At 32.0% G+C, this 22,022-nt stretch overlaps 1 protein-coding gene across 1 annotated transcript; it reads right to left on the bottom strand.

Annotated features, from left to right (window-relative positions):
• Positions 1–640: 640 nt before the first annotated feature.
• Positions 641–5,261, bottom strand: LOC104216418 (auxin response factor 9). Its single transcript, XM_009766445.2, has 14 exons — positions 4,805–5,261; positions 4,606–4,715; positions 4,262–4,357; positions 3,955–4,014; positions 3,713–3,865; positions 3,536–3,620; positions 3,367–3,457; positions 2,867–3,031; positions 2,625–2,738; positions 2,442–2,514; positions 2,213–2,366; positions 1,583–2,121; positions 1,289–1,476; positions 641–1,178 (listed from the first exon to the last, which is right to left on the bottom strand). The coding sequence occupies exons 1-14, from the start codon at positions 4,857–4,859 to the stop codon at positions 1,064–1,066; spliced, it is 1,998 nt and encodes a 665-aa protein (XP_009764747.1). The 5' UTR covers positions 4,860–5,261; the 3' UTR covers positions 641–1,063.
• Between the last annotated feature and the right edge of the window lie 16,761 nt (positions 5,262–22,022).

Below are 22,022 nucleotides of genomic sequence, written 5' to 3'. Positions count from 1 at the left end.
ATAATACACTAGAGTTCAAATTTTTTACAAGTGAACTTCCAGCATAATATACTGGAATTCCAGCATAATATACTGGTTCAGCGTAATCTCCAACACACGAAAAGTTCCAGCATAATATGCTGGAAATTCATACACATGTGCACCAATCTCCGATATATTATGCTGGAACTTTCATAGTGACTATTTTTCAATAATTTTGCAAATGCCGACTATTTTTCAATTATCATTCCGAAAACTGGCTAACTCATAAATGAGTGGGTCATTAACCCGCCCAAAAATATCTTGGGCCGAGTCAAATTAGGCTAAAATTTGGATCATAACCCAACCACCCAACTCTTACCAAGTTTTAATTGTGTATTGTTTTGTTATTAATTGCTTAATTACCAAATAAGACCTTTTCTTTTGTTATGGGATCATATATAACATATTAAATATGGAAAAAAAAAAGTATTCCATAAATATTTTAGCAAAGTTGCTTATGGATCAATTTGGGCTAATCCATCCCAACTTTGGATGGCCTGAAATGCATTGGATCAAAATGGGCTGACTTCAACAATTGCGCGGGTCAGCGACCAACCCAACCTTGGGCAGATTAAATGAGTTTGGGCCCAAATTGTCCCCTCTACATAAAGGATAGGCATCAAGCAATTTCCACCATCTCATTTAATTAAGTTGAAGCAGAATTAACAGGACAATGCATTGTGATACAGAATGCTTGACTTCTTACAATGACACAAAAATATTTACAGAATACATAGAACACTAAACAAAACATCAGACTCCTCCATTAGAAACACCATTAACTATTCACAACTTCTAATACTTCACAACTTCTATTCCTATACTAGTTGATTCCTACTACAACCAGTTAAATTACTTAGCTGCTCTCAAAACCGAGCATGAAGTAGCTAAAACCTCGATGATTTTACAACCGCAACTCTTTCCAACAACCTAACATGAAAGAATGAAAAGGGAGTTTTACGTCGTGCTATGTTAACACCCCTTTTTCTTTAGAAGCGATATTTGGAGACTCGAGTCGAAGAGATGAAAAAAATGATTCAACTTAGAAAGCAATCGCTTCATTGTCTGCACACGATAGAAGTTTGTTTCCTGCACTCCATTTTTTGATATCTTGACTGGAAACAATGAAAATCCTCCTCACCACATTGCAAAATTCTCTGCAGTTTAGTAATTGAGCAAATAGTATTAAGATATGGAAGTAGCAGACATCTTATATATTGGTTAGGTTCTATATTTCGGTCTTGAATTGGTGGAAAAGAGAACTTACAGCCATGGATGATCACCCATAAGCATCATATCTCCTTCGTCATCTGTAAACACGATCTCCCATTTATTTCGTGGATGAAGCTCTCCTTGGATTTCAAACATCTCCTCGAGTTCCTTTATAAGCTCATTATATCCTTTCAGTGCGGTTAAATCCACTGCACGACCCACAGCTACCCCTTGCATTTGAACCTTCTCAAGTAATTCCACATGCAAAAAAGTGTTTGAGCTTTAATAATATCTTTCAAGACTCAAATAAGTTTGTGACACTAAAATTTTCTGCCTTTTGATTTATTACCTTGGTGCGACTCCGGGTGGAACAATTCTGCTTGCTTTGAACCTCTTTTAGGAGTAACTGCAACTGGCCTTGCTTTTGATCTTTGAAATCAATTGAAAGATCGGAGTTTTGATCTGAATCACCAGCAGGCACTGTGTTTGGAGATGCTCTCTCGGTGGAGACATTAGAAATGTTCGCTGGTTTTGGCAGTGGTGCTTCAGCAGTGCTGATTAAGGTACTTTTCAAGTCAATACCAAATAATCTACAGGTTGTGATGGTTTCACATTTTCTTTCATCAGTAGGACTAAGAATCGGCTGATTAGTCCCTTTACTGAATTGCGAGGACAAAACGCTTGGATAACCAGACCAAGCTGAAGCACTTTTACTGTCTTCTGTCTCATCCACAAGCATACTTGAAGAAGCATTTAAATGAGGAAGCCGCCAACCACAACCACTGTCTGTATGAGATGTTAGCGTACTGCTGTTAATGCCAGTGGTGTTAAATTGAGGCGAGTCAATGGAAGGATTCCAAACCGCTGATGCAACTGAGGATGCAGGTTCTAGCAGGAAAAAGGCAAACTAATTAAGAAAATGAAAATTAATTAAGCAAACACAAGTAAACACCATGCTGTTTAGAATTTTCGTTATAACCTGAAATTTTCGTTTCAATATGTGGTCGATGCCTTTTATTCTTCCCTGCCATTGGCGGGACAAGTGGATTTGGAACGGAAGCCACAAAAGGTTCTATTTCCCAAGGAGAAACTCTGTCGGGCCGTGAAATGGATGCCGGCTCGTCCCATTGAACCTGGAATGGAGGGAAAAAAATGATGATTACCAACCGAACCTAATAAATATTGCTGTTTAACCAAATTATCCAAACCTTCAATGATCGCCATGTAGAATCTTTCCACTGTGAGGAAAGATCTTCAATCCCAACTATAGTGCCTGTAAATCTGAGAAATAACACGAGAATAGCCCAAGAAAAATCGCGGTACAGGTCAGTATTAAGCAGTTGGCAAATTAACATCTAAGTCGAGACTTATTGACATTTATATCTCACTACCTTCTCTCAGGACTCTCTTCTCCTTCAAACTGCATCTTAAATCGCATGCCAACTGAATATCCATGCTTAACAGTCTCTAAGTATTTGTTGAGGCCTATGATAAACTGACTGGTTCTGAAATGTTTCGTCACAGCAGAAAAATTTAAAGAACATATGAAAGATTTAGTATGTTCTCTGGCAGCGAAAAGTGAACTCTATTTTACACAAGGATGGTAAATTGAAAGGAAATGCATGTGACAAACCTCGGCTTGTAGTAAACAACAAACAAGGTCTGGGTTGTAACAGCATGAGATGCTGTAGCTAGGACTCCTAGGTGCATGCTCTGACTTGATATCACTGATGATGGCATCGAGCTCTGTTGGCGAGCAAGCCGTCTAACACCAACCCGTAGTTCTCCATTCTCACCCCTAGAACCAGCATATCCACAGAATATAATTATTATGAACAAATCAACACTAACTGTTCTAGAGATATGTCATGCATCTGTGGAGGCAGAAACCGAGCTACGGGTTTGGCCGAACCTGGTAGCTTTTACTCAAACAGTATATTTGTGTTAAGAAATCTAGTAAATATGTACCAATATTAAATTTAGAACCTAGGCATTAGCACTTAAAGTAATCGTTTTAAAACCCAGGACACATAAAGTAGAAATCTTGGCTCTGCCTCTGATGTCATGCAATGGTCATGAAAATATATGCAATTAAATATCACACTTGTAGAAACCAGGACTAAAGAGAAATACCTCAAGAATACAAAAGAATCCCCAGCAACTAATCGCTTTGAAGAAACAAAGGTACTCCACCCTGTGGTAAGTAAATGTCTCCGAGGTTGGCCTGTTAATTATAACATCAAGGGTAAGTTTATGATCCCTACTACGAAATGTTGCAATCTCCTTGTTCCAGAAGAAATACCTCTAAATATATGTTTAAAGTGCCACTCGGTGCCATGAAGGTCTTTAGCGATCAATTCCTGTGTCGGAGTCTGCTGGTTCATGTCCTAACAAAGGTAACAGCAAAAGAGCTAATGCATCAATTTGTCAAAAGGAGACAAACTGTAGCCTATATATGACAAGATCAGCTAATATTTACCAGGGATGGAAGACATTCATTAGCATGTTTCCTAAGAACAGAAAATCCGCCATGAGTGCTCGTATCCGATGCAGTCAAAACTTTGCAAAAGGAATGAACTTTTGGCCTCTGAGGCTCGGGAAGGCATGGATCTTGACTAGTCGGCTCGGCTTGCTATAGTCAATTAAAGCCAACTTGAGTTGAATACTACAACATACAACATAAATCTCCAAAGAATGAAAAGTGGTCTTTTAACTTCTTACTTCGGCTGCTTCGGGCATCAAAGTAATTTGAGCATAGACCTCATCAGTATCTTGCTCAGCCTACAACAATTACGTGGAAAAATCACTCATCAAATTTGTTTCATCAAAAAAAAATGCTTGAACCCCACAATTAATATGTCACTGTTTGGATGAAATACTACAATATAAGTACATATAGTGCTAAAAGATACTCCGATCACCGGTCGATGGTCTATCGGAAACAGACTGCCCCTCCGAGGGCAGGGGCAAGGCTGCATATAGTAAAAGTAAATATCTTTAAATATCAAAAAAGGAAAGAGCAACATACCAGGAGCTGAGTGTGAATAACACGACAGAGGATCTTTGGTTGAAGATTGAATGATGGAATTCTCAGATTCAATTCCTGATTCATTGATGCTTCCAACTATCCAAACCAAAAATAAAAAAAGGTAGGACAAAAAAGTAAAGACACAATTTTTACAATCCCCATAAATAGTAAAAACCCAAAATAGATATTCAAAAAGAGAAAAATCCAATAATTGACACCAAAATTTAACTCCATAAATCCAAATCAAGAACTTAACTTCAAATCAAACATATAGACCTAAAACAGAAAAAAAAAAAAAAAAAAAACCAAAATTTATACTAAAAATAAAAAAAATAAAAACTTACTTGCTCCATGTGACCTTGTGGAAAATAGTAAACTCTTTCTCCATCTTTTGGTACATCAACTAATGGACCTGCACACAACTTCCATAACTCATGGTACAGATCATCTTTACCTGAAACATTTCCACAAAAAATTAAAAAAAATGGTCCAAAATTCTCAAATTACAATTCAAACACTAAAAAAAAACAATAAAAATCAAACCTTTAGCTGAAAAATTGGTCTGCTGTTGAGACTGATAACACCCATTATTCTCCATAATTTAATCAAGAAAGCTAAACAAAATGAGACCCAAAATTCTGAATCAAGAAACTAACACAAAGAACATCCCAAAAACTGGGTAAATTCACCACCCCTTTATAACAACAGAGTTATAAAAGTTCTACTATATGTGTAGTACTTGAGAAAAATAAATGCAAATAATAGTACTATTACTACTGCAACAGAGGGAGAAGGAGGAGCAGACAGCTAATAATTTTTTTTTTTGTGAGGTGAAAAAAATATGTGGGGAGAGAGACTGAGAGAGAAATGGAGAAAACGCCGTTACAGAGTAGAGAAAAAACAGCTTAATATATGGCTTGATTTGTTGCTTTCTATCGTCTACTGCAGAGAACGTGCTTGTCTCCTTTTTTCATCTGTGTAGTGCGAGGGAGCAGAGCCTTAGACAATGGGGGTTGGTTGGTTGGTTTGTAACGCTTCTCACTTTTAACTATGGTTAGTTTCTAACTATGTAATCTGATTATTACTATCATGGACTGTAATGTAATGAATAGAACCTTTGTTCTTAAATATAATCATACGTCTTTATAGTAGCATCTCTATATAATAAACATTCACTATAAAAGCTAAGTTTTCTCGAATAGGATATTTATGTCCTTTATAATAGCATCGGCTGATGATGAGCCGACCCCGACTATAACAGCCAAAAAATATCGAAACAAACAAGATTGTTATATAGAGGTTTGACTATAGATATCTCGGATTTGAACCTGAAAATAGATGATAAGGGAATGTTTCCGTGGGAGATGCAATCTTAAAGATACTATTTAAAGATTAGTCGGTACTTAATTTGTCCTGGTTGAACTAAAAAAAATTAACTTCAAGGTAATTCAGAATATTTTTATCGTGGAAAATTAAATTGGAAAGCTGAAATTAAGGACACACTAGCTAATTCTTAAATAACAGTTCTTTAGAACGACTACCTAATGTCATTTCTACACGCTTTTTCTCTTAACAAGCCTTGCAGTCATACGACTTATAGCGTTTTTCAGAGACGAAACTACATAGCCCTAAGGGTGGTCAATAGATCATCCTTCGTTACAAAATTATACTGTATATATAGGTAAAATATTGAATTTTAAAAGTATATATCATATATTGAATACCCTTTATCGGATTTATTTTTTTTACTTCTTTCAAGTTTGAACACTCTAGATAAAATTTCTCGCTTCGTCACTAGCCTGTTTGGCCAAGTTGCAAAAATGAGCTTATTTTTAGAAGTATTTTTTTTCAAAAGTATTTTTGATAAGAAATAGTTTATGTTTGGTTAATTAATTTGAAAAACACTTTTGAATAGTAGTTAGTGTTTGACCAAACTTTTAAAAACTGCTTCTAAATGTTCAATATTTTTGGATAGAAGATACTTTTTTCTATTACTCCAAAACTGTTTTCACTCTACTTAAAAGTATTTTTTTCTTTTTCTAAAAGTTTGGCCAAACATTTTAACCTAAAAAAAAATTCTTTTGATCTCGAAGAAACTTGACAAAACAGGCTATTAGTTGGGTCTCATTATAGTATATCAAGTAAAAATTATAAAAATATATTTTAAAAACTGTGGGACCAGGTTGTTTGGATGACGACAGATTTTGACGGAAAAGTAGAGCAATTGATACTGTACTTTAAGGTTTGTTACTAACGGCGGTAATGTACCGGCCTGCTAATTATGAAATATTGGCTGTTTTTTGGTTTTTTATTTATATATTGAAAAATAAATATTTGCATAGTTGGTTAGTTCACAATGAACGAAAACAAATTACCCTTACCCGTACTGTAAGGAGTCGTTTGGTAGAGTGTATAAGAATAGTGCGGAATATAATGCATGAATTAGTAATGCAAGCATTAGTTATGCAAATATTATTTTTTATCTATTGTTTGGTGTGGTGTATTAAAATTATAATGCATTACATAATTTTTAAGAAAAATAGTTGTTTATAAATATACCCTCATATTCTCTATCCTTAAGGGACTTTAAGGATAATTTTGTCTTTAATCATACTAATGCATGCATTAATAGCCTTGGTATTACTAATGTTATGATTTTCTATGCATTACTTATATATAGGATAATATCAAGTATGATGTATAACTAATACAAGTATTAATTATACATAGGTTGAAAAAATGTACCAAACAATGTATTAGTAATGCATAAAGCTAATGCTTGCATTATTTTTTCTAATACCTCCTACCAAACGACCCCTAAGAGTAAAACAGTACGGGTAAGGGTAATTTGTTTCGAAAAAATAAATATAATTCTTTTATTATTAATTCGAGATTTCAATTTTGAGCTTACAAAATTGAAAAAATATTATTCCTTCTGTTCATTTTTACTTGTTCAATATACTAAAATATATTTTCAATTTTACTTGTCCACCACACTAAATCAAAAGAAAGACAATCTTTTTTTTTTTGTCTTACCCTTATTATTAACTACTCATGTTTTAAATCATTTTTCACGACTTTTCGAAATGTTCTCATTATTATGAAAAAAATTGTAAATATATAATTAATTTCTTAAAAGAAAAGCAAAATTAATAATGAATAACTAAAAGTAAAGGAAGAAAATAATAAAGAGATTTTTTTATTTAATGAATTTTACACGAATAAATTCAAATTAGTCGGATCTCAATAATATTAAAAAAAAATGAGAGAGACATAAAGTAGGTATTAAATAGGGGTTGTAAATATAGTAACGGAGGGTAGGGGAAAAGTGAAGTGGGCGTTAAGTTAAATGAGTGTACCTTCACTTACTAATTGTCTGCTTCGCGGCAGGCAACAGGGTTGGCTCATCTATACCCGGCACACATTTATCCTCCTTTTCTTTACGCGCCATAATTTCCTTTTTTTTATTTATTTTAGGTAATAGAATATTTTCCTTTTTAATACATTATTTTTCGTGGATTTTAATGGTCATTTTTTTTTTTGCCTGTTGGTGGGTGGTGGTATTTTGACCAACAGGTGACCTCATCTCCCTCTTAATTACTGTCTCTGCCACTACAACATTTTTGTGGGGTCCACTCTCAACACGTGACAACTGTTTTTTTCTTGCCAACTCTTTTTCCCAACTGTGTAGTTGCATTGAAACTTGATTAATAGCCTATTAGACCAAGCTTATTAAATTAGCCTGTTTTGATAATTATTTTTTAGAAAGTAATTTTTAAAAAAGTACTTTTGGTGATAAATAAATTGTGTTTGAATAATTAATTTAAAAAATACTTTTGAATAGTAATTAGTGTTTAGTTAAATTTTTAAAAATTATTTCTAATTTTTTTTTTAAAATGTTCATTAGAAAAATGTTTTTGAAGATAAAGCTTCTTTTTACTGCTTCTCCTCAGACACATTTTTTTTCTTTCTAAAAATTTGACCAAACACCTCAATTTTTGGAAAATAGTACTTTTGGCAAAAAAAAAAAAGGACTTTTGCCCCAAAAAATCTTGGCCTAACAGGCTATAAATGTGGATTCGTACTGAAAAGTTTCATACTAGGAGGTAAAACGTTGTGAAACAAAGGCGACTATATACTCAGACTCGAATCGAAAATCTCTAGTTAATACTTATTACTCTTCCACGACCATTGTTAGTTTTTTCCCAAGTTGTTCTTACAAGTTATAAGTACATACTCCACTTTTTTGTGAGTTGTTATTTTCCTGATATGAAAGTAAATTAAATGATATAATTAAAGAGAATTCATATAACTTTATTCAACCTAATTTAGGAAATAAGTGTGATAGTTGTTGTACCAAAATGGAGTAACAAACCTGCTAGCGCAAGGAGTTAAGAAATGGAGTAGTTTTTTAATCATATCATATACTATTACTTTCTCCTTAGTTTGCTATAAATAAACTAATAGCAGACAAAATTAATGGCTATTTTTTCTAGGAAACTATTGACATGTACTACTAGTTTGGTTTACGTCTATAAATCTATGATATTTTATTATTTTCTGCCAAAAAAATCTGAACTCATGTATTAACTAACCTTTACCTTTTACCTTAATAACTTTGGTTTTAACTCTTCCCTCTTTTTTTTTAACTTAGGAGTATGTCATAAGATCAACGCATGAGTATAAATTAGAAATCATTAAACAAATATTTTGTCGAATTATTATTTATTTTTCTAGCTAATATACATCAATTATACATATATTTTTATTAATTGATCTTAATTTAAATAATTGAGCGTGCGGCTATTGAGGATTTTTTAATAAATAATACGGATATTATCTAAACAATGTATTATCTGGAGAAAAAAAAGGTGGTCCAAATAGGGTACAATGTATTATCTGAATTTCTGATATATCTACGTGGTACGTACTAATAGTAGGACACGTGGCAGGTTAGTCTTTGTCCAGTGTCTGCTTGGTTTGGGACCATTTTTAATTTGGGCCCTACCCGCTGCGCCATATGGGCATTGGGAGCTGCGTTGCCACTAGCTCAACGACGTCGTATTATGGCTGCAGGTAGTACGTTTTGATTAGTCATATTCTGCAAGTCCAATGCCCAGTCTGCTCAACGTCCTTTGCTGATTCAATTGTACCCTTGCACAGTTGTATAATAACGTGTCAATTTTCATTTTTTATTTTTGAGAAAAGTTTTAAAATTACCTACACTAATTTCTTTGGCGTAATTGGTAAAGTTACCGCCATGTGACCAGGTTACGGATTCGAGTCGTGAAATTAGCCTCTTACAAAAATGTGGGGTAATGTTGCGCACGATAAACCCTTGTAATCCGGTTATTTCACGAACCTCGCGCATAGCAGGAGCTTAGTGCACCGGGCTGCCCTTATACTTATTATAAGTGGCCGTTTGGTAGGATATATAAGAATAATGTTGAATAAGGTGTATTAGTAATGCAAGAATTAATAATACAAGCATTAATTATGCAAGATCATTTCTTCATATGTCGCAAGTACAATGAACCCTAGCATCCAATGGTAAATTTCACGAATATTTTATTTATTGTGTTTCGAATTGAATCTTTCCAAGATATCAACAAGTTAGAAACTTCAAAGAGGAGAGTGCTTGGAGTAGAGGTGGATCGAGGATATAAAAGTAGCGGGAGCAACGTTGTCTAGTTAAAATTTTAGTAAATGTTGGAGTCGGAATCGAACCAAAACACTATATTGAATCCTAAATCATTGCTTAAGATTTGAATCTTAGTGTGCATATATTATTAAAGATTTTTACACATATATCCATACATTATTTTTGGAATTATCGGAGGCACCCACTACCTAAAGGATAGGTCCGCCTCTGCTTGAGAGGGTGACTGTTACGTATTTTTGGAATAATTTTCCATATTTATATACAAGACATTGTTTGTAGTAATATTTTTTTCCTTATACAAGGTTAATATATATATTGAAATTCTAACTCGCGACATTATGGTTCGAATTGTTTCTTCTTGATTGATCTTTTCTCTTTGGAGTTATTTTTCTTCTTCTTTCCCTAGGTTGATTCATGAGATTGAAAAATAATCCCACTTGCAGAAATTAATTGATTTCTTGGATCTTACTACTGAATTATCCCGAAGAATATACTACTAATTTGTGTGTGCTTAGTTTGACATCTTCTCCATGTCTACGTTCAAAGTTTTTCTTCATGCTGCTAACCTAACCCTAATTTATATATATCATGATTATAACCCATAAAATAAAATAAAATAACAATAACATGCACTTAAGTCAGTAATCAAACAAAATTGAATGGGCGAGGGTTTTCTGGAAACAATCTCTCTACCTCCACAAGTTAGGAATAAGGTCTGCATACAAATTACCTTCACCAGACCCCCACACTGTAAAAACACACTCAGTATATTACTGTTATTAGTCCCGTAAACTGGCTAGTCGAAAACGTTTTCGATGGACTTCAGGTGAAAATTCCTTTACGATGAGCCAATTTCCGACGAGATATATGTTCGTCGGAAATTTATGTTTTTTTTCCGGTACTAATATCTCTACAATAATTCTAATCACCCTACCACATAATTTGATAGTAGCTCACATATAGGTGCAGAGCTAGCATAGAGTTTACGGAATCGGTCAAATTCAGTAGTTTTAGTCCAAATTTTTTGTTTATTTTGAAAAAAATCATTGAATACGTACAAATTAATAATTCCAAAACCAGTAACTTTACTAAAATCCCGAACCAATAAATTTCAAATTTTAGCTCGGTCTTTATATATATATATATATAATTCGAGCAAAAAATAGTTTGTGCACTAGCTTCTCTGCTACCCCGAGAAGGGGAGCACAATAGTTTTGCGTGGTTTCCATTCGAATGATGGCATTTGAATTATTGTTCCCTTGAGTACAATAAGCTATAATTATTTGATACGTTGAAATGTTTAATTTTTGAAGAAGCAAAAAAAGGAAAGGAATAAGTAACCTGGGAGGTACATTCATGTCACTGTCCTAACTTTCCCTATCCCATCCCCCACGCATGGCCCAAAAGAGGAGTGGGGGTGGTGGGTACAGTGGCATCATATTTTTTTTAAGGCGAAGATCCACATATACTCATTTATTATGAGAAAATATTTAAATATATCATTTATTATATTTTTGAGTCCAAATATATCTCTGCCGTAATATTATTGGTTTAAATATACTCCTCTTCTGTTAAGTTTGTCCAGGGTGAACATCTCATCCTATATGGCACTAATGTTTGATGAGGTGGGTACCACATGACATGCCACCTCAGCGCTCCTAATCTATATATATAAAAGACTAAAATTTGAAATGCAATATTTTTCATGATAGCGGTAATGGTGACATAGTAGTGCATGAGAAGGAAATTTTAGTGGCGGAAAAAAAATAGAAGGAAGGGGTAAAATGGGTTAGGGGCGTTGAAGTGACAAGTCATGCGACATTCACCTCATCAAATGTGAGTACCACATAGAATTAAATGTCCACTTTAGATAAACTTAACGGAAAATGAATTTATTTGAACTAATAATATAACGACGGGGATATATTTAGACTCAAATTATACCAAGAGGTACATTTTAAACCTTTTCTGATTACAAGTTGCTTTAATCTAATTATCAACAAAAATAAGCTAGTAAATAAAATTTTAACTAGATAGAGAGTCGACCTTGATTTTAGTAAATGCTTTTTGTGAAATTTAACATACTCGATATGTCATACTAGTTCTTTATACCTTTATATACACCACTCATCTCCTTCTTGACTTATTACAATATAGGGAGTGAATTATCCTTTATCCAACTATTGTTGAGTATTTTATCGATGAATAAAAAATTTCCCCCCTCTAATATAAGAGAGAGAAATAAAAATTCAGGTAGTCGGCAAATATTTTTAATTGAGCCCCCCCCCCCCCCCCAAAAAAAAAGGTGGTATATATATATATGATGTTGGGTATCTGCTCTAAATATTGATCTAGTATCATCAAACTCAAAGTACTTTAGATATTACTATGTAATTTATTTTCCAAGTTTACCAAACTTTCGAACGCTAAAAATAGTGCGAAATATGTTAACTAAGTATAATTCTAAATTGTTTGGGACTGCGGTGTAATTTTTTTATTTTGTTGACTATTTATGTCAGTTGCTCTAAAATCACTCCATTTACTTTTAGTAATTTAGAAATGCACAAAGAGCATTAAAACCATATCAAAATGATTTTTTAGGCTCTAATGAGTGATGACCAACATTAGCATAATAATAAATTAATAACATCACTAATATAGGCGTCCTAGATTAGGATATTAATCAAACTTTACTTCAACCTTTTTTATTTTTTTGTTTCTTTTTTATTAGAGAGGACAAAGAATATAAGAACAAACCAATGGTATTCTATTTATGTGCATTCGTGTGTCTGCTCCTTCACAATGTCGATAATTATGTAATTAAAATTCAATTAATTATGCTTAACTTTAGCGATTGACACCTGTCTGATTGTACTTTTTAGTTAGGAGTTAGGATTAATGACTTTTTCAATTAGAGTGACCATTCTTTTTCTGAAGAGGTAATATTCGCATCTTTTTTTTTTCTTTTCCAATTTAATCTAAAGTATGGGGTACGGACAATACATAATTTATTATCACTGTTTTACAATTTTAAATGCCCAATTGAGTTTTATAAAACTTAAGACCTACCACGATTAAGTAACCACAAAAAAGATAAAAATAGTTTTCTTATTAGTCAAAAATTAATGACAGGTCAAAATTCGAGAGTCCATATATACATTCAAATTTCCCGGTGAGTTGAAGCATCTAATTTTTAGTTTTTTTTTCATTTAAATAAATTTTACATATATATTAATTACATGAAAGTACAATAAATTTACAATAGTTTATCACAAAATATATTCTTAAACTATTCTTCAACAAATATAACTTCTATACACTTATAGCGTAAAAACGTTTAATACTATCAGATTACTCAAAATATATCTACAAGTAATCCTCCACAAAAAATGAGATTTATAATCTTTAAAAAAAAACGACAGATTACAATAGGTAAAGATAAGCTGACGGTAGAACAAAATTTTGTATTGTCAATATGTATAAATTAAACTAATTTGCCTTTTGGTTTAAATAGATTAATAACTACTCCATTATGATTTTCACTTGGTAAGTACAAAATTTAGGAGAAAAGTACTTCTCAAATATTTCTATATCTTCCTTGCCCAACTTAGTTTTATACTTTTGGGTCTTTGTCAATGTGCTTATCAACTTTATATTATCTAAAATATATGTTGGGCCAATTTCATTAAGAAAGTGTATCTTAAATTGGAATAGAAGTTTTGTTTAATCTTTCAAAATGGAAAATTCTAGTCTTCTTTAATAATTATATGATAATTTTACCAAAGTTGAGCTTGAGATATGGTTATTTTCTTAAGAAAGAATTTATTTACTTTATATTTTTGCTGAATCAACAACATTTCCGATCGCGAGAGAAATTTCTCTTATATACACTTTCAAGCCCAAAAAAACTTCTTGTTAATTACTAAAATAGCACGGGCTAGTTAGTTTTCGGACTGGTCATTCAAAAATAGTCAGCGTTTGCAAAGTCATTACAAAATAGCCACTATTTTGCTGCAATACGGAAAGTTCCAATATAATATACTGGAGATCGGTGCACCTGTGTATGAACTTCAAGCATATTATGTTGGAACTCCAACACGTGGAAAGTTCCAGTATAATATATTGGCTTCAATCTCTAGTATATTATGTTGGACCAGTATACTTATGCTGGAAGTATTTTTCCGTATTTTGACAATGTTTTCGTTCAGATTTATCTTTACATGAAAAATAGCTAAATTTTGATTACTTTTGAAATTATGGCTATTTTGAAATGATCACTTATAAATATGGCTATTTTTTGAATTTCTCCCCCAGTAAAACTATAGGGAATTAGTTAATGGGACTAATGATGTGATGTTAAATGTTTAAGAAATTGGGATACTTTTGTTTACTGTATTAATTAAGGAAAAGGATCAAAGATGTCTTGCTTCTTTCAAAGTAAACTAGGATTAGCTGTTGAAAAGAGAAGATTAATCATTGGTTAAACTAAAAATAATATTTTTCAATACAGACCCCCCATGTGGAGACCAATTTGGTTGCTGTTCTATGGCTACCTTAGCCTGCAAAATACAATATTTTTCATTTCTGTCCCCACATTCTTTGAATTGAAAGTTCGGCCATTGTCCTCTTTTTATCTTTATATTTTCAAGTTAAAAAGAAAATACATTAAAATACTAACCAAAAAAATGAAAAATAAATTACCTTTAATTTGTATGTCATTTCTTGACTCAATTCAGTGGTTGGTTGTACCTTATACCTTTCTAAACAACAATAACAACAACAATAATAACAATCCAACCCACTAAAATCCTACTAACGGGGTCTAGATAGGATAGTGTATACACAGACCTTACCCCTATCCCGAAGGAATAGAGAAATTATTTCCGAAAGACCCTCGGCTCAAAAAAACAAAAACACACAAAAAAAAAACAATATTAATATCACCACAGAAATCATAGAAAAAATATGAACAACATCTAATATAGAATTGTAAGCTCTTAACTATACTTATTTTCTTTATAAACATCCGCCATTCAATATTTGCTTGTTTAATTAATTTGGATTCAACATGTAAGGCCTATTGAATGGAAAAGCACTTCCTAACAGGAGTTATTCCATTACCAATAATAAAATACGAGCTTTTTTATTTAGGGTGTAAAATTTTTATTTATATTATTACATCCTTTAATTATACTTATATATTTGAATAGAGTATGAATCGACCGTGACTGTTGATGAAAAATGCATATTTTTTAGTATGTTTGCATATTATTTCTTATGTGAGGTGCGGGAGGTTACATATTTATAAACATATAATATGCTCATTACATGTTTATTGTGTGTAGGAATGAATTTGGATGCAAGTTGGTAAGAATTGGATGATTTAATGCAAAAAAAGTAGAGATGCAAGACCTGATAGTGTGCCACAATTAGTGCATTGCGTGAAAGTAGGCGCAAAATGGCCTATGGAATGAACAAAAAAATAGTGCACTATGGAGGTTGGCACTGGACTGGCACACAAAAGAACGAAAGAAGAAGAAAAAACAGCTGGGAGCATGCTAGAAGTCGCGCGTTGCACCAACTCTAGCACGCAACTTAGCGTGTTCTTTTGAATTAGAAGAGATCAAGGACGCTCCACATCAATCCTAATTGATATAAATACATTATAAAACATCCTTTGAATGGGGAGACACTATTTTAGGGTAAGACAACACTCAAGGAGGCGAGAACACGATAGGAGCAAGAAGGATGATTCAACCACGAGTTTTTCCCCTTCTTCTTCCTATTTTTCATTGTTGGTTATGACTTTTAGTATTGAAGTTTTACATACTATGAGTAGCTAATTTATTATCTAGAATTTTGATGGAACCTCTTGGAAAATGAATTCTTGTTATGTTTTAATATAATTTAACCTTCGGATTTATCTACTTGTTCAATTACGTGCTTATTTCAGTTGATTGAATGGTCATTAATTGACTGTGCCTATTTATTATGTGTTGCTTGAGAAAGGATACATATAATTAGGTGGTTGTTTAACAATGTCACCCCTAAGGTATATGAGAGATCAATACGGCGGGTTCAAAAGAGGGGTTAGAGATAACGAAGCTTTGATGTGATCGTAGTGAGCGGTGACAAAGTGCGAATTAGCGTAATTCGAGAGAATATGACTAGTACATTATTGTAGTTGATCGAGTGAGAATTATTATAAGTTGAGTGCTCATGATTAGTAAAGAATACTTAGGCGAAATTGCAGGAGATGTAGGAGGAAGGATTCCGACAATTTGGAAAGTCGTGACTCAAGAACTCCTTAATTTAGTCTCCAACCCTTAGTATCTTTATTTGTTAATTTACTGCTTTAGTTTGTTAGTTAATTAGTTAGAAATAGGAATCTTAATATTTATAACTTAAGAATTGTTCAAGCTTGTTTTCTTAGTGATACTAAATAGTTGTAGCTAAACCTTAGTTTTCTGTGGGATTCGACTCCAGATCTTAGACCGGATTATATTTGCAGCGACCGCTTATCCTTTTTAGGACTAGAGTTGGGCATGATCCGCAACAAATTAAAGAATAACGAGTGCAACGATCAGCGAATGGCTTAAAGATTGTTTGATCAAAAAATATCAATTTTGGTTCAAATAATTAAATTTATGTGAATAGGGGCTAATATTAGCTAATAATAATATCCTTAGATGAGGTTCTTAAATATCACGCAAATATGATCAATCAGTAACAATGATGTGTAACAAAATATTCCACAAATCAAATTAGTGTTGCATTTAATAACAATGAATATCAATAAATGACATTTAAGTAATAGAGGGAATGAGTCACCTAAGAAAAGATGGCATAAATGGATGTTCTTCGTGGCATTGATAAATGATAGACAATCCCTTGAATATTCGAGTTATTCTCAGATCTAGTGAAAAAGTGTGGATAAGAATCTCAGTGAAAATGTGATGTTTAATATTTTAGTAAGTGAGAACCGAATCTTTAAGTCAAAGCGTGTTCTTTACAAATGAATATCACCTACCCTCTATTATTGTCTCTTTTTCTATTTATATGAGACATGTTCCTAAGAAACCCTAATAGTACAAGTGTAGAGAATATCCACTAGAATATTTTATTTAGTATCCTATTTTGAAAACTAGTCGATATAGCTCTGTCAACAATACTTGACCTCGACCCCAACCCTTGTTGACATCTCGACTACGGCTCTTGTTGACTCTTCGACCATAGACTTTGCTGCTTTTCGGGTCATTTTGAGACTTGAGAATTCTTCCTTTAATATTATCTTGGCTTAAATATTCTAAAGATAAATTTTGACCCATATAAAGATTTCTCCTTTTTTCTCCTGTCAGAAAAGAATGGTTAAAACGAAAGCAAGTTAGGTTAAATCTATAAAAGTCAAAATCCGATCAAGGGTTTACTCTGAAATTCCTATCCATTGAAATATTCGTAATCTTTCAGTAATTTATACATTAGTTTCTAAATATATACTATTAGTTTAGAAAAGAAGCATAATTATTTAGGGTTGGAATCCATGTGAAGATAATCATGGGAAAAGACGAATTTTTTTAAAGCCAAGTGGATAATTAACCCTATTAAAAAGGTTGCTTCCACATAAGCAAATGATGATTAGATTAGAATTTAGGAGACAAAAATAAAATATGTTTTAGTGGGATGTTGGTCTCTTGGGTCCAAAAACCAGTGACTTTTATTTTGACCTTGACAACTTCTGGTCTCAACCATGAAATTTTGCTAAGATTCCTCTAATATCAAAATGGGCAAGTTACACATTTGGCTAGTCGGTCAAAATATTTATCTAAATATACAAAAATATAATATATATATATATATATATTATTTGTATATTATAGGAGTATTAATATTAAAAATATATATGTTTTGTCGGCTATTGATTTTGGGATGATTATACTGTGTAGTTTTTCGGGTGAAATTAAAAATAGCCAGATTTACAAGTGTTAATTAAAAAATAGCTACAATTTCAAAAGTAATCGAAATCTAGTCACTTTTCATGTAAAGATAAACATGAACGAAAACACTGTTCAAAATTCGAAAAACATTCCAGCATAATATACTGGAGTTCGAATTTTTTACATGTGAATTTCCAACATAATATACTAGAGTTCCAGTATGTTATGCTAGAGATACTTGAACTCCATCATAATGTACGAGAGTTCTTGCATAATATACTAGTCTAGCATAATATGCTGGAAGTTCATACAGATGTGCTCCAATCTCCAGTATATTATGCTGGAATTTTCCGTGTTGCAGCAAAACAATGACTATTTTTCAATGACTTACAAATGTTGACTATTTTTCAATTATAAGTTCGAAAACTGGCTACCCCGTGCTATTTTCAGTGTAGTTTTCCCTATTAAAATATTCTATTTTGCTTATGGATATGGCCTTTTAGCCCATCAAAATGAGAGATCCAATGGACCCCAAAATTTTAGAACTTTTTATCAAATATTCACTTCATTTTTTCTCACGAACTTTATACATATAAGATTGAAAGGGACATGTTCTTATAAACTGACTGGAATTTGACTTGTGACATGCCCATTATGGGTCCTCCAGTTATGTCACTCCATCAAAATATATAACATAAATCACATTAATTTATGTGAAAATTAAAAATTCTATAGGCACTAATATGTTGTTATTTAGAGATTGGAGTTCTAGTCTTAGTGGTTATAATTTCCGTTGTTTTAAATCAATTTTTCATTTCCAATCTGCGCTGAAAAGGTTCTCTAACAATCGATCATTGAATTTCAATGATCTTCAAGATTTAATTTATTTTTTTCTTATGCAGTCGAGACATCTTCTTCTATCACTAGGCTCACCGTCTAACCTGAACTTGGAGAGAGGGTGAAGGGAAAGGCTTGGACCGACGTATCCCGACAAAATATTATAAACGGAAAAACAAAATAGTTAAAAACCATGTTAGAATCTCAAGATTGGTGGACAAAAATTCCCCAGCTATAATCAAGTTTAGTGCTCAAATTAGGTCAATGGGGCACAAACATTCCACAATATCATTTGGAATTTAATTGGATTTTGTGCTTTTCTTTCTTGTGATCTTCAATGAAGCTTCCTTAATAGATATCAAAAGAAAATTAATAATAATTCCAAGTTAATTAATATTAGAAAGAATTTGATACCTATACTATCTTTATCCTTTAAACTTTTATTAATAGCCCCTATTGTTATAGGAGAATCAATATATCGTTTTAGCTTCCTTACTTTTTATCTTCTATAATTCTTAATGAGTTAATTCTAATTTATATTAATTATTCTAATAAATAAAAAATATAGATCGCCAAGCAAATGCTTATTTTATTTACTTTTTTTGATAATTAAAATTTTCGTTTTGGTATTTTTCTAAAAGTCATCCAAGGATACAGTCTCACCGCCTTATATTATACAACAACCTAAAGAATCTTAGTCGTATCTAAAAAAAAACTTTGCCTAATTCTTTATCCTATGAAATGTAGTATTTACACTTTGTGGCATTATCAACGATAACAACAAAAAATTCAGTGTAACTTTATAAATAGAGTTTGGGGAGGTTAATGAGGTTGTTTCCGAAAGACCAAGAATAAGTCGTGCATTATATAATGAATTTATTTGGAAATGTAAAACAAAGAAATACAAACTCATGGAGCACAAGTAAAATTCTATAACTAAAATAGGAAAAACTTTCCCGAACAATTGAAGTGGCAAAAATAGCTTGTTCTAAGAGAATTAAAACTTTTCTATTTGCAAAAAAAAAATTAAAAATTTGAAGTAAAAAATGTGTGCTATAATCGGCATTAAATAACTGCAAAAAGGACTAGGATTAAATAACTGCAAAAAAAAATAAAAAAAAATCTCAAGGCATATTCCAGCATTAAACCAAAAGTTTATGCTCTAATTTGATTAAGGAAAGTTCATATTAGTTGAGCTCGAAAATGCCTTTTATATTTGGATTTTTGTACAAAAGTAGAATTGGTTCGTCATTTGCTTGATCATAACTCGTTAGGTTTTTATATAATGTAAATTAGAGGATTAATTTCTTAGAGGACTCAGAACAAGTGAAAAAAGAAAATCATTCTGGAATGTCAATTATGAATCCTATTCCTAAATTCTTAGAAATTTTCATCAAAACTGGATCTGTATTTATCATATTTATAACCATTCTGATTTATGTAATGTTTTCTGGATTTTTGTATTACATTTTTCGCAAGTTGAAACTCTTTTTTTTCCTCCCAAAATTGTTACACTTGATGCAATATTTTCTAAAAATATTACCTTTTGGTGTAACGGTAAAGTTGTCTCTATATGATTTATAAGTCGCGGGTTCGAGCCGTGGAAATAACCACTAATACTTGCATTATGATAGACTGTCCACACTATATCTCTCGGGGTGCCACCTTTCCTCAGATGATGTCTGCGCGCGGAATATTTTGTGCACCGGGCTGCCCTTACAAATTTATTTCATTCGTTCTAAATTATGCCGAAGGTCTCCTGGAAACAGCCTCTCTGCCCCTCGGGGTAGAAGTAAGGTCTGCGTACGTATTACCCTCCCCAGACCCCACTTGTGGGATTACACTGGGTTGTTGTTGTTGTTGTTGTTGTTGTTGTTGTTCTAAATTATGCTGAAGTGTTCTTACTAGTTTATAACTCTTTATAAAAAAATAAACTAAATCATAGAAAGTTCACATCCATGGAACATTTAAACAAAAACGACTGAAAATGTGAAAAAAAATTTATTAAAGAAAAAATCAGTTTTCACTGGGAAGCTAAAAAATTGTCAACATCTAGTCAACCTCGTGCTGCTACACTGTAAATCACCAACAACAGCAAAATCAAGCTTCATAAATTTAAAATAATAAATAAAGATAATTAGGAGCAAATAACAATAGGCACTAGCCATATTAATTAACAAAAAAATTGCTAAAAATAGGAAGTTATAGACCATAGCTTTAGGCAGCAGCAAGTAAAGACCTTTAATTTGCTTATAAGCAACTTGCCATAGTTGGCAATAGCCAAAAAACTAAAGAATTATTTAGTAAATTATTTTATTATTTTATTTCTGATTTTTTATATCTTAATGTAGGTGAAAAAGCATGATAATTGAAGCTTTGGCTTAAACAAATTATTTAATTAGGGGTGTGGCATAGCTTAGGTAGCTATTAGCAAGTTGTGAAAATTTTATAGGAGATGATGATGAAAGGCATGACGTATAAACCATGTAATGTTTAATTCACTGGCAAGAAAAAAAGAAAGAAAAACATTGGTTCTTTATTGCTAATTTAAATTTAAGATTAACTTTTGTACAATTAAGCAATAAAGTTTTCTTCCACCCTCATATTAAAGAAAACTATAACAGGCGATAGTAATTTTGGTATCATATTCATTCTACTATAACATTTTAAAATGTATTAGTAGTGGAAAAATTATTTAATTCTGTCAATTTATGCAAATTAATTGGGCGTTTAGACAAAAGAATTGTAAAATTCCAAAAAACAAATCTCAAGAGAAAATGGTATTTGAAAATTAGCGTTGTGTTTGGACATGAATATAATTTTGGGTTGTTTTTGAAGTTTTGTGAGTAATTTGAGTGAAAATTTTTAAAAACAGTTTTTTGGAGTTTTTCAAATTTTTGAAAAATTCCAAAATACATTTTCAAGTAAAATTTAGAAATTTTATGAACAAACACTGATTTCGAAAAAAGTAAAATTTTTCGAAAAAAAGAAAAAATTTCTTATGTCCAAACGGGCTCTAAATACTTTTAATTTTGAGATTTTAACACTGTTAGTCCCTTTGTAAAGAGTTTTTATATAAATAACATTACTTTTGTTTTATTTTAAAAATAGCACATTCATTTACAGTTAAAGCACTTTTTAAGATTTTTTATATGGCATTTAATTTTTAAAACGTAAACACTAAGCACAATTCAAGGGATTATTGAACCACAGTAATTTATTAGAATATTCTCTCTCATCATTAATCTAAACTTGCCATTTTCTTTGAATTTTGAATTTTCATTATTCTCTCATACACAATCTAAATCAATCCGCATTTCATAATATT

Source organism: Nicotiana sylvestris, chromosome 8 (assembly GCF_000393655.2).
Source record: "Nicotiana sylvestris chromosome 8, ASM39365v2, whole genome shotgun sequence".
In the NCBI taxonomy this organism is placed as follows: Eukaryota; Viridiplantae; Streptophyta; class Magnoliopsida; order Solanales; family Solanaceae; genus Nicotiana; species Nicotiana sylvestris.
The sequence above is the reverse complement of the archived record's forward strand: the minus strand, read 5'-3'. Positions and strand labels throughout refer to the sequence as shown.

What these genes read in the sequence shown, in the direction of transcription:
- LOC104216418 (XM_009766445.2), bottom strand. Translation starts at nt 4,859, where the DNA reads ATGGAGAATAATGGGTGTTATCAGTCTCAACAGCAGACCAATTTTTCA. An exon ending in TGATGCCCGAAGCAGCCGAA is followed by an intron (nt 3,866 to 3,954) that starts GTAAGAAGTTAA and finishes AATTGACTATAG; the next exon opens with CAAGCCGAGCCGACTAGTCA. An exon ending in GAAGAGAGTCCTGAGAGAAG is followed by an intron (nt 2,515 to 2,624) that starts GTAGTGAGATAT and finishes GTTATTTCTCAG; the next exon opens with ATTTACAGGCACTATAGTTG.